Below are 12881 nucleotides of genomic sequence, written 5' to 3'. Positions count from 1 at the left end.
TTCCAGTCACTCAATATTGCTGTTAAACTAACAGCGAAGAAGCGTAACATTGACTTAACAGTTGACTGTTATAGCAATGTTAAATATTTCAAATACTTTAGAATAAATGTGCTGAAAATTGCAGTCAACTAAAGCTTTTTGTTTCGTTTCCAGTAAAAATACTGCTGTTAAATTAACAGCGTAAAAACGTAACATTAACTTAACAGTTGACTGTTATGGCTGTGTTAAATATTCGAAAATACTCCAGAATAATGAATATTGTGCTTTAGGTTTAGTTAATGCACGACTTAAAAATGGTATTTTTATATATGGTTTATTTTTGTTTTTATTTAAATTATCTTGTATATGTAATAAGAGCTTAAAATACAAATTTAATTTCATTATCAAAATACATTGTTATACAATTTCCTTAGTAATTCTTTTTTTTTTGCTTTTTTTCTTACATTTTGTTACAGATCTTTAGTTGCTTCTTTTATTTTTATTTATATTTCTCATTTCTTTCGTGTCTTTTATTATTATATTTTCGCTTTATTTAGCTTATGTAATTATATAATTAGTTTAGCTTTTCTTTTATACTTGCACACCGCATTTCACTTTATATATTTTTAATATTAATTAATAGAAAAAAATACTAACAAAAAGAAGAGGTCGTCATGGACATGTCCATTATTGTATACAATATATATCTATATATATATATATATTTTTATATGTAGATTAAAGTTCTACATATACAGCTGTAGTATTCATATAATACACACAATCAATTCAATTCAATTCAATTAAAAAAAAAAAAACATTGATAAACGAATCATACAAAAATGAGAATATATATTTTTTTATAGTTATAGAAATTTGAAAATAATTCAATTTCAGTTTTCCAATAGAAATACCAATAGGAATATTAGAGGCTTGTGTTCCCAGATCCAAAAAGCGAATAAAACTGAAAACAGTTTGCATATGAAAAACGAAAATCATAAAGAATTCTAGAAATCAAAATAATAAACAGCAAACAATTTAATTTTTGTGCGCATTTACGAAACTCGGAACACGCCTGACAAAGGGTAGAAGAACAAAAAAACAAATTGTGTATAGATGAATATAAAAAAAATAATAATAAAAATATAAAATAAACTGAAAAAATGTTTTTACAATTAAACTACTAAATTGCAAACAGGTCTCGTCTGTGTGTTGGGTGTGTGGTTGGGTTGGGGGTGTATTTATATGCGTGTTCATATGTGTGTGTGTGTGTGTGTGTGTGTGTGTGTGTGTGGTCCGAGGCCTGAGCAAATTGGATGCCATCATTTATGCAAACGCTTTTAAAACATGATTGACATAGATCATTTCCATTTCATTTTGCAAAATCTCTATTCTCACTTCATTTAGGGAAATGTAAATGTACCAAATATAGCTTTCGGTACATTTTAGAATTTTTGCGGCATATTTTTTCTTTTGACATTTACATAGTTTTCTCACATTTTTAAAGTGTTGCATAAATTTAGCAGCTGGTTTATCAAAACAACAAACAACGAATTCAAATAGAAATAAAATCCTAATTAGGAAGAGCACAATGCACACGTTATGTTGTTTTGATATTGCTGTTGTTGTTATCTTTAATTTATATATCTATTTTTTGTCTTTTCAATTAGTTTACAAAATTTTGGCTGGGAAGGAAAAGAGCTGCGCACCCAAAAATCAAAAAAAAAGAAAATCTGCGCTTGTCTTTTGATATATCTTGAGCTCTCGCTTTATAAATCTGAGCATAACAACAGCTATTCCCCTGTGTGCATAACTAACAGTCTGGCATTAATGGCCGTGGATTGATTTCATGTTAAAAAACTGTTGCTATAATTGAACACAATTGATTGACACATATTTCTTTCATGTTGTTGTTGAGTGGTGTTGTTATAGTTTTCTTATGGCTGCTTAGGGACTGTTACAAAATAATCAGTTGCCCCAAACAGCCAGCACATAATATTCACATTGTATATATATTACCTTTTATGTATGTATATAAAATAGCAGCAAGTATGCATGTGTGTGTGTGTGTGTGTGTGTGTGATGTGTTGTTGTTGTTGTTGATTTCAATTTACAATCTGAGCACAATTGCCAATACCATATGTAAATGTATACTTTTGATAAGACGACGAGACGGAAAGGGAAGGAAGTGGGTTTTTGTTTTTTAGTTTTTTTTTTTTTTTTGAATTTTTTTGTTGTTTTGTATTTTGTATGGATAAAATTGCACCTGTCACTTTTGATATTTTGTTTGTAATTCTGTTTCTGTTTTGCATCACGGGCTCAGTGACTCGTTACTCATTGGATTAGGAGAATACATGAGAAAGAGAGAGAGAGAGATAGACAGAGAGGAGGATAGGGGATGGATGAGTAACAGGTACAACCACAAAACTATCACACGGCTCAGCTCCTTTTACATGTGTATCGTGGCTGCCGTATAGCGCGCCTCTCCACGCCTCCATGACCACTGGCTGGGACGGAACTGTTGAGAGAGAAAGAGAAGGTACGATTAGTGTGAGCGAGACAAACGACGTTTGCATTGTAAGTGTGTTAGATGGAAACAAACCTGATGTAAATGCTTGGACTGCATGTAAATACAATTTACAATTACACAAATTAGTTAATTATTTTACATTTCCTTTGCAATTAGTTTCAACACCAACTTAAACAAATATTGTATATAGTACATGGGTATTTCCTCGATTTTAAGTTGAGTAAACATAACTTTTTTTTTAAGTGTTCTTATCTTTGATGCGAATAATCATGTGTACTTTTTAATTTTTAAAATAGCTTGGCAAAATTTATAAATCACCATTATGACTTATCAACAGTTTCGATAAACAAAATATATGGGCACCTAAATTACGCTACAAAACCGCAAACAAAAATTCCAAATCCCTGCGGAATGATCAATACTTTTTCTTGTAAAACTATTTTTAGTATTAAGCTGAAGAATCACAGTGACTTGTTATTAAATTTAAAAAAGTTAACGCTTAAATTAGTGGTAAAAAATGTTGAACTAAATAATTTTCCTAGATAAAGATAAGTAAATTTTTTGTTGCAAATATGGAGATAGAAGTTGAAGACTATCCAGAATTAAATTCAAAGTTTTAAATAACGGAATAATTAATATAAATAAAGTAGAGAACAGAAAAGAATAGCAAGTTATAGTCAATTGCATTGATAAGACTCTTAAATGTATAATTGACAAACTGTTCTCTGTAGAAATACCCATATACATGAAAATATAGATGTTCATCTATCTGTCATATCTCTCTCACCTGTATGAGGAGCTGTCCACTCCTTGTGTGTGGATTGCGGTACGCATAGAAGAGCCATAGTGTCACGGCAAACACGAGGCAAATGGGCACCATAAAACCAAAGGCAACGCCCACATTCTTATTCTCGGGCGAGACCGCATCGAGATGCTCGCTCTTCTCCTTGGCGGTGTCTGTCGCCACCGCATTCGACACCGATGATTGGGTGCTGCTCACCGTTGACTCAGTGACATCCTTGGCTGATGGCGTCGTTGAGATGACGCCACCGTTGTTGCTGTTTTTGCTGCCACTTTGCTCCTGTGTGGCATTGTTGCCCTTCTTGCCCAGCGGCGGGCATTGCTCGATCTTTGCGATGCTGGTGCGATCGCAACCTGAAAAAGGCATCAGTTGACAATATATTACATTGAATAGAAAGTGATTAATTTGGACATGAATACAGTAATCGGTTATTTGTTGGGAAATTGAATTATTATGACTACAAAATCCATTCCCAAAAATAAATCGACAACAATCCATGGATGGATTACTCACCCTTCTGCTGCCAGAGCTGCTTCATGCGATCATTGCCAGTGGCTGTGGAGCAGCGATTGAGTGTCGGGCACCAAGCACACTGCATAACAAAGTGTATAGATAGTAAAGCATACCAGTTATCGATAGACGCAAAGTTCAACTTACCTGGAAAGTCGTGTTGTGATTCATGCACGACTGACAGTCGTGATAATCCAAACAGGTTGGCAGTGCCGTTAGCATAATGATTGTGTTATTTGTGATCTCCTGCTGTCCAAAACTGACGCGATGGTACTCAAAGATCGTCTTACGGCGTGCAACTAGAATCAGAGCACAACAATGAGTTAGGAGCCAATAGAAAAACAATATACGAACAATTGAAGCTTTAGAAAACATTCAATTATTAATATCCAGAGGATAGGGGATATAATAAAAGGATATTTATAACAAACTCCGCAGTTCTACATGAATATTTGATTTGATTATGATAACTTAGTACAGCTGTGCTGCAAATTTCTTATTTAACAGCGCTGTAATTAAATATTCCGACATTTATGTTAACCAAACAGTCTGCAACAGAAATCTTAAAAGTCTAAGGTATGCTGAAGATGTTAGCAGTGCCGAAATTGATCATATTTATAATATTGAATGTCTTAAAGCTGAATATCGTGTTGTATCTCTTGCTTAATTGTTATTATAGTAATAACTCTCTAATATACTTACAGTAGAGCATCTTGTCGACAATGTAGGCATCGGAGAGACCAACTTTGACCGGATGTTGGCTGTCGAGAATGTTGCTAATCAAGGTAGGCAGGCGATAGTACACAAAAGTGATGTCGCCATTCTGATGCAGTGTCGCACTGAACGTAAAGTTGCCATAGTCGGGCTTGTCCTGCAGTGTTACATTCTCCCAGACGACGGTGAATGCGGTGCCTGTACAACACAACAGAACCATATTCAATTTGAATTCATAAAGAACAAAGGACAAACTTACCGTTATCCTGGAGACGCACAAACGAGTCATCCGAAAGGCTGGTATCAAAGTTGGCCATAAGTGGAGCAATATATTGAGTGGCAGCCAGCCAGGAATGCACATATTCGCCGGTGTAAAGGAAACCTCCAGTGGCGACAGTCACATTACGCACATAATGACCATAGAAGGGGAAATCGAAAGTGAGCTCAACGGTCATGGCACGACGATGCGATGACGAGAGCATATTATTCTCGCGTATTGTGACCATTTGGGACCACAGGGCAGCGACCTCATCCTTGCTCACATACAACAGACTGCGATAGTAATCGAAATGATCCTCTTGACTCTTGAGCGTTTGATTTGCCACCTCCTTGGTAATGATCTCCTCGGGCACATCGACCTCATCGATGATTGGCCGCTCCGTCGATGTTGATGTCGTGGCAGCACCGACTGGTACCACGACCACCTTTTTGGGATACTGTTGCTGCTGCGATGGCGATGGCTGCTGTGCTGCCATCAATTGCGTTTTCTTTGCCGGACTGGCGGCAACAGGCGCTGGCGCCGCAGCCGGAGTCTGTGATGCGACAGGCGTTTGACCAGCTGCAGCTGCTGGGGCTGGAACTGCGGCTGACGCTGCAGCGGGTGCATTGATGCTAGTGTTGATGCTGCTGGTGACGTTGGCACTGGCTGTTAAATCCTTGCGCTGCCCGGTTCCATTCACGCCCACATTGTGCACATCGTAGGCAATGCTGCCGGTGCTGCCCACATTAACGCTCGCATTCGGACTGATGCTCTCGTATTGATTCTTTTGATGCGGTACCATGGCCACCACGGGCGTGGACTCCGCTGGGGCAGCGGGCGCCGCACGACGCATTCGTTGCACCTGTGCTGGGGACAACAGCACCACATCATGGGGATGTATGTTTGTTGTGTGCGGACTGCTATGGCTGCTATATTCCGTTGGAGCTGTAAAGAGACGAGAGAATAAAACGTTCGATTAGATATGTGATAGGTGTTGATTGACCGATTGATTAACGCTGACCATAGCTGTTTATATTCACTGCAGTTGATAACTTCATTAGTATCTAATCTAAATTACTAACAGTTGCCATACGATACGGTCATACTTTGCCAAAATAATTTACAATAGCTGCTCAATGGTGATTAAATTCTCAGTGAAATATTGAATTATTAACGTATAGTCTAAAGGATAAAAGCTCTAAAGATATAACGTACTTTCTAGGATAATTTGTTGGTAAATTTCAATTTCACAAAAAAGAAACCTTTGAATTTTTAAAGCATAATCTTAAAAGTCTTTCGTTTGTGAAGATCAAACCTCCACATTTTAATTTTTCTATATATTTCACGCTCAATTTATTTATTTATTAAGTATTCAAATTAAATTTGTAACTCTCCACTTAAAAAGCAAACAGAAGAAAACTTTATGCTATCTAAACAGTACGGATGCCCAATTCCGGTTTTTAAGGAATTTCAGAGTAGCGATAATGTTTTCCAGTTTTACTTATTTGTGCAATGTATTTACATTGTGAATCATTTTTTGAGAGTCAAGTTTATCAAATAAAAAATAAATAAAAAAATAAACATTTTCGGAATTATCAAGTCTTAATCCGGTTTCTCATTTCTAAGTATTGTTCATCGATTCGTCGAAAGTGTCGATTAGTTAGTACACAATACGGGTAACCCGGTTTTTTTTTGTTATTGTCTTACGGTCATGTTGAAATGTCAGGGTGGCAACTCTGCCACAAATCAGTTCAAATGTTCAACGAGCATACGCATTAACATGTCAAAGTGCACGCCAAGCGCCTTTAACATAATCGCATTAACATAAGCATGTTAACTGCACTGCAAACCAACTGTTAACCATCTGTTGTGGTGGAGCTGCTGCTATGTAACTTGTTCAATGCATCTACATCCACCATTTTTGCACTTTTATTCGGCTGCGAATAAAACCGACGCTGATTATAGACATTTTACATAATATGACATTTGCATAAATTATTAAGCAATTCGGTTAGCCACTTTAGTTGTTGTAACCACATTTTGTGCCTATTTTTGTGTGTTGTAATTGCTTTTAACGGTTACTTGATGCCCCCCACTCAATATCGATTTTCTATTTTCATTTGAGGCATTTACACGACTTTAACCCCCACCCACCTGATTGCAACCCAGCCGCTGTCTTCAGCCAACCGTCTCAAATAAGAGCATGTCAAGTAAACTAGCTCTACTTATACTACACATATGGAAGCAGGCATATATACATACACACACACACGCACGCCAACTGAGATAGGAACGTTTGTTTGTATGGGTGTGTAGGTATGTGTATCAAAGGGCACTGCGCCAATAATCGAACTTTGTTATTGTTTCTTTCTCTCTCTATCTCTCTCACGCTGCTGATGTCGCTTACAACAATTGCGGTCACTCACACGAATAAAATATCGGATAAATTATCGATTACGATCATCAAACAAGTGTTTGGAAAAATACCATGTAAATATTGTTGGATGAAGGTATAAAGCCTAAACATACTATATACTAAAAAGGAAAACCATAAAAAGCTAAAGCAATATATTTTTATCATTTTTTGGTATTAATGAAATACAAAGTATATACACTGCTTGCAATTAGAGAAATGCGAGTTTTGCATACTCCGCACTTGTTTCTACTCCATGCAAATAACTTGCGATCAAGTGACAAATACTTATGACACTTCTCCCCTCCCCGATCACATTGCACAATTTTGTATGCTACTCGATTACAACAAAAAAACAACAATATTTTTGCATAGCGCTGAGGAAATCAACGCAGCGGGAGCGAGAGCGAGAGAGGGAGAGTGCTACAGCATTTGTTGATCGTCATCTCTCTTCTCTCGTTTTGTCTATTTCCCCATTGCCTTGCATAATAATAACTAGCGGTCACACTGACTCACACACCTGCAGCAGCCGCAGCAACAGCAGCAGCTGTTGTCTCTCTGTCCTGCTCTTGCAGCCGCTGTTTTGTGCAGTTGATTCAATTGAACCCGATGTTAATTGTTGTGTTAATGGTAACAGTTAGCGTTTATTGTGGCTGCCATGTAGTTTTGCTATTTTCAATAATTGGCGCAAATTTATGCAACATTTAATTGAAAACTAAAAGTTATTGCTATTCATTCATACACTTTAAAATATATATTGTGTGCTCTATGTTAATGACCTTAAGCGGCATCCCCTTGCACACACACACACACACACACTCACATACGGTGCGTGTCGGTGTGACCCAATTCCAGAGCTCTCATTTCGTCTTTTGGAGAAATGTGAGACTTGCAAAAATCAACGAGAAAAAAAAATAAGTTAATATACATATACATATCAAAATTGTTTCTTCAATTCTTTTTTATTGCTCCCGTCGCGTTTTCGTTTAGCTCAATTGAAAACCGTTTGTTTGCTTTTCTTTTTTGTTGTTGCTGATTTTGCTTCTAATTAGTGTATTTCTTTCCTTTGTCTCTGATTTTGTTCGTTCATAACTTTCGTGATAAAAGCTTTCACAAAGCGAGCAAACGGGGAAATAGAGTGGTTGATAATTTCGACAGGTATTTTGCGTCGTAAGATAATGATACCCCTTATTCATCAAGCTACCCAAAGAAGGTTGAAGTGCGATTAAATTTAAATTTCATACCGAAATAAAACAAAAATGAAATCCAACTTTATTCTTTTTTTATCGCACTGCTTAGTCAATGGCTGGTTGAGTTCAAGGTTATGTTAATACTTATGTATATAGTATTCATATAATAATAAAATACCCTCTACTGATTTTGCTTCCACTGAAAAATTAAAAAAAATGAAAACCGGTGCAGGTTTCCTTTAACGAACTGTTGCCAACAAATTGAAATAAATAAAGACATTTAATATACCAAAAATTATATTGATATAAATATTAATATGTATGTATATTTCACAACTTAATGCAGGGTATCTAACGTACCAGCATGCGTTATGCACCATTATATGGCTTGTTTATCTGGCCTCAAGTTGACAAGTTTTTCGTATATTTGTTTGTACATTAAATTTCTGTTCTCAGCTCTTTTTTTCTTCTTTTATTCATTGTTGACATTTTGCAGTCTGCAGTCGGCCAATAAAAACAACAATAACAATAACAACAACAACAACAACGGCAATTGTACAGTTGACGTGGCCAAAAAGCAAAAAAAAAAAGAGTTCTTTTTGGGCTTAAAAGCGCCGTTAAGCAAACCATAAGCCGTTTGCCGGACATGCTTATCGGTCAAATCAGAGAGTGAGAAGCACCAAGAGAGGCCCTCAAAATGCATTGGCGACATCGAGCGACAGAGACGGCTAGACGAACAAACACACATAGGAGAGTGAAGAGTGGGCGAGACGAGACGAGACGAGAGCAGACAAGGTGAGAGGGGGAGTATTAAGAGAGGTGGAAGAGCTTTGTCAATGTTGATGATGTGCTAACGTCGACGACTGCGCTTCCTGTTGTCACCACGTCAATGGGTGTGTTTGTGTGTGTGCGTGTGACTGAGTGAGTTGAGGGTGGGAGATGTTGCCACATCGAGTTTCAACTCAAGACGCCGACAACTCAATTGGTGTGGGCGCCTTTTTTTTGCTGCCATTCACAAGATAAACATACACAATGGGCGCAACTATTTTGGTCAACACAAGCAGAACGAGGACAGAGCAAAGCGACAAGCAAGAGAGAGAGAGAGAGAGAAAAGATATAAGGAAATGCATTCCAATGAGAATGTAATACTATCCAATTGGATTCACGCTGTTATGTTGCTCTATCGATCGCATATGCAGATTTCGTAGTCAAGTGTTGGAAAATGCTAGCAAAGCAAAACAATTATCATTTTCTTTGTTCGCGAAAGCTCTAGCAGCTGATGTGTGCTTTTGTTTTTTTTTCCCTTTCCTTAGATTAAACTAGCTACACTCCTTGTCCACATGATCTGAGTGGCTGACTGATCTTTAACATGACACAAAGCGTGGCTCATTGACGCATTTAAAAAAAAAGAGATTAACTGCTTGATTACTACAATTAAGACTACTGTTGATACATGGAGCTGTTATACACACTATTGCAATTTTCATTTATACATTTAAAAATGGGAATTCTCCAGGAAAACAAATGGAAACTGCAACAAAGATAAGTTTCGCTCGTGATTTCCCAGCGATTGTGGTATCAGTTTTGTTTACTTTTGAATGCAGTTAGACGCAAAATGACTAATGACATAACTTAATTGTCATTATATTTTCAAAAATTATTTCTCATTAATTTGCTACATTAAATAACTAAGTATAAAGAGTATTGCTTTATTTTTGAATGCGTCACAAAATAAGAAATCCCATAACCAAAGATATTTTTATTGACGTCACTTACTTAATATGCATAATATTGACTGACTAATTTAAATGAATGTATATATATATTAATGTGGTATATTAACTAAACATTTCAATACCGAATTAAATAGTTGATTTAAAAAAAAATTCAAAATAAATATAATACTAAAACTAGAGAGAAACAGTTGACTAAACTAAAAAAATATAAATAAAGAAGCCAACTTAAATATTTGTCTAACTTTCGATTAATCGCTGCTTAAGCAGTTATCTGCAATCGCTCATCTCTAAGTAGCTATCGATTACAGATGTGTTTACATTGTAAGATTTACGTTGTTTCACACACACACACACACATGAACACACAGATTTGTGTTTATCGCAGTAGAAGCAGCAAAACAAAAACAAAACAAGTACAGAAAATTGCAGTTGTACCATTAGCAACAGAGGAAAGCAAAAACAACTCTCTTGATGTTGTTGTTGCCCTTGATAAGCGCTCTTTGGTCTTTGACTGTGTCAGTCAGTGACAGTCCCCAGAGTGCTATAAAAGGCTACCGAACAAGCGATTGAGAATTTGTAATAGTTGGCAGCAGCAGCAACAACAATCGATGTGCATTTTGTTGCTGCTGCTGATAACTGAAAGTAGTGCTGCTGATTGATTTCTAGTAAAAACGAAGAATAGACGGTTGAAACAAAGCAAAAGTGCAAGAACTTCATCAAGTGGGTGGGTGGGTGTTAGACACGCACACAAACACACACCGCAGCTGTAACAACAGCAGCTAACACATGGAAATACATATACATAAACATATTTGTGTGCGTGCAGTAAATGAACTGTGACGAAAACGACGCTAGCAGTTTAGAAATACCAACACACACACATATGTACATTAGTTACTGGCTAATTATACAACACTGAAAACTTATGGCCCAAGGGGTCAGCGTAAAATGGGTGCACACACACACGCACATTGCGAGAGAGAGAGCGAGAGAGAGTAGCAAATGCAAGACAAAATTGAAATAGCGGCTTAACAGCAGCTGCTGACAAGGTTGCCACCTGTTTTGTTCTTTTGATCAATTCATGTATTTCAATTGCAAATTGCCGACAACTAAAAAAAAAACTAAAAGAAAATATGTAAACACAAAAAAAAAATGAAAAAAGATCAACACATTCACCTTTTGCTGTGCGCCTTAATAAAAATGCGCCACAAATTTCAATTGAAATATGCAACGTTGAGATGTCCGCTCGGCAATTGCGACAGCGGCTGAGAGAGGGGAGCAGAGAGATAGAGAGCGGGGGGTGGGGGAGAGGCTTTGGAAATTGTTGCACGTTAAGTGGAGCATGGAGCAAATGAGCGTAGCGTAAAAAAAAAAAGAAAAAAAAAGTTAAAAATAAAGCGAACGTGGGCTGCGCATTAGAAGAGCGAGAACGAGCTAAAGGTAGAGTAAGAGAGCGAGAGGCAGACAGGCGACAGGACGTGCGTTTCTTAGTAGTGTTGTTGTTGTTGTTATTGCTCTTGGCTGCCTATTTTCACACTCGGCTGCGCCATACAAACACACACACAGACGCACTCAATAGTAGAAACAGCAATATACGTTGTACACTTGATATATTTTACTCTCTTGTTGTTGTTTTTTGTTGTCAATTAACGCTTTTGCTCTGCCAGGCAGCGAAAAATGGACAAATAAAAACACAAAATTCATTTTAAACATCAGCAACAACAAAGACACAAACAAAAGAAAAACAGAAAATATAACATGGCAGCAAAATTTCACCATACAGCCACAAAAAAAAATGAAAAAAAAGTACCAACTGTCAGCAGAGCGCGCTCTGGCTTCCCCTCTGTGTTCCCCCCTCCTGCATCCCACAAACACACACACCATTGACTCTACTGACTAATCTTCGCGTTTTGTCTTCTTCGACAACGTCGTCATCATCACCATCATCATAATCATCAGCAAGCATAAACGTCATTTGCTTTTAATGTTGATCTGTCATATGGTGTTGCAGTAGTTTTGCTTATTTTTTTTTTGGTTGCACTTACTTAGTAGGGAATTGACACAGTGTATTGATCCGTAAATTGTTAATAAAATTGCGATTTGCGCGCACGCACTACCGACACTTTTCGCCATTTTTTTCTTGTACCACCCGCACGACCAAAAACGCACACGTCCGCAGCGACTGAAAATGAAAATATTAATGGCAAAACACGACTACACGACACACGGACTGCCACATGCGGTACAATTCTAATAAATTCGGTACATTGCTCTCTTTGATTGTGTACAATTGCTCAAAATGGTACACTTTGATTTGTTGACAGATAACAGTTTCTGTATGACAATCTATTTAGAAAACAATTTTTAGTTTTTCCGTGTCAGCAAAATATGTATATTGGAAGTGTTTTATGGAAAACTTCTTATAAAACAAATTTGTAAACAGTAAAATATTTGTTATCGAAATGGGTACATTAAATGCGTAGTATTTAATGCGGTACAAATATACACATGCAACCGTGAGAACTAAACAGTTCGGTATTTTATGAGCTCCAGCTGGTATCACTATTTTAGGGTATATGGTATTATTTTTTGGTATACAACATCAATAATAATATAATTTATTTGAAATATGTCAAATAAAACGAAATTGAATGTTATTTGGCAATAAATAATAATAATAAACAGTTCGAATTTGTCTATAGCCAAACCGCGACATAAGTTAATGTCGTCATATTTGAAATTGCAAAC

General features: G+C 36.7%; 1 protein-coding gene across 2 annotated transcripts; it reads right to left on the bottom strand.

The window, feature by feature from the left end:
- Positions 1 to 393: 393 nt before the first annotated feature.
- LOC133849146 (plexin domain-containing protein 2) lies at positions 394 to 12363 on the bottom strand. Of its 2 annotated transcripts, XM_062285049.1 has the most exons (8): positions 12179 to 12363; positions 4795 to 5739; positions 4524 to 4733; positions 3969 to 4120; positions 3825 to 3903; positions 3297 to 3664; positions 2582 to 2599; positions 394 to 2497 (listed from the first exon to the last, which is right to left on the bottom strand). In XM_062285049.1, exons 1-8 carry the CDS (start codon positions 12264 to 12266, stop codon positions 2429 to 2431), a joined length of 1929 nt encoding a protein of 642 aa, XP_062141033.1. In that variant the 5' UTR covers positions 12267 to 12363; the 3' UTR covers positions 394 to 2428. The 2 variants fall into 2 exon arrangements, with proteins under 2 accessions (XP_062141033.1, XP_062141034.1); XM_062285050.1 differs by lacking the exon at positions 2582 to 2599 and having other exon boundaries at positions 12179 to 12358.
- Positions 12364 to 12881: the final 518 nt, after the last annotated feature.

This window comes from Drosophila sulfurigaster, chromosome X, assembly GCF_023558435.1.
Source record: "Drosophila sulfurigaster albostrigata strain 15112-1811.04 chromosome X, ASM2355843v2, whole genome shotgun sequence".
Taxonomy (NCBI): Eukaryota; Metazoa; Arthropoda; class Insecta; order Diptera; family Drosophilidae; genus Drosophila; species Drosophila sulfurigaster.
Note: the sequence above shows the minus strand (reverse complement) of the source record. Positions and strands in the feature narration are given on the sequence as shown.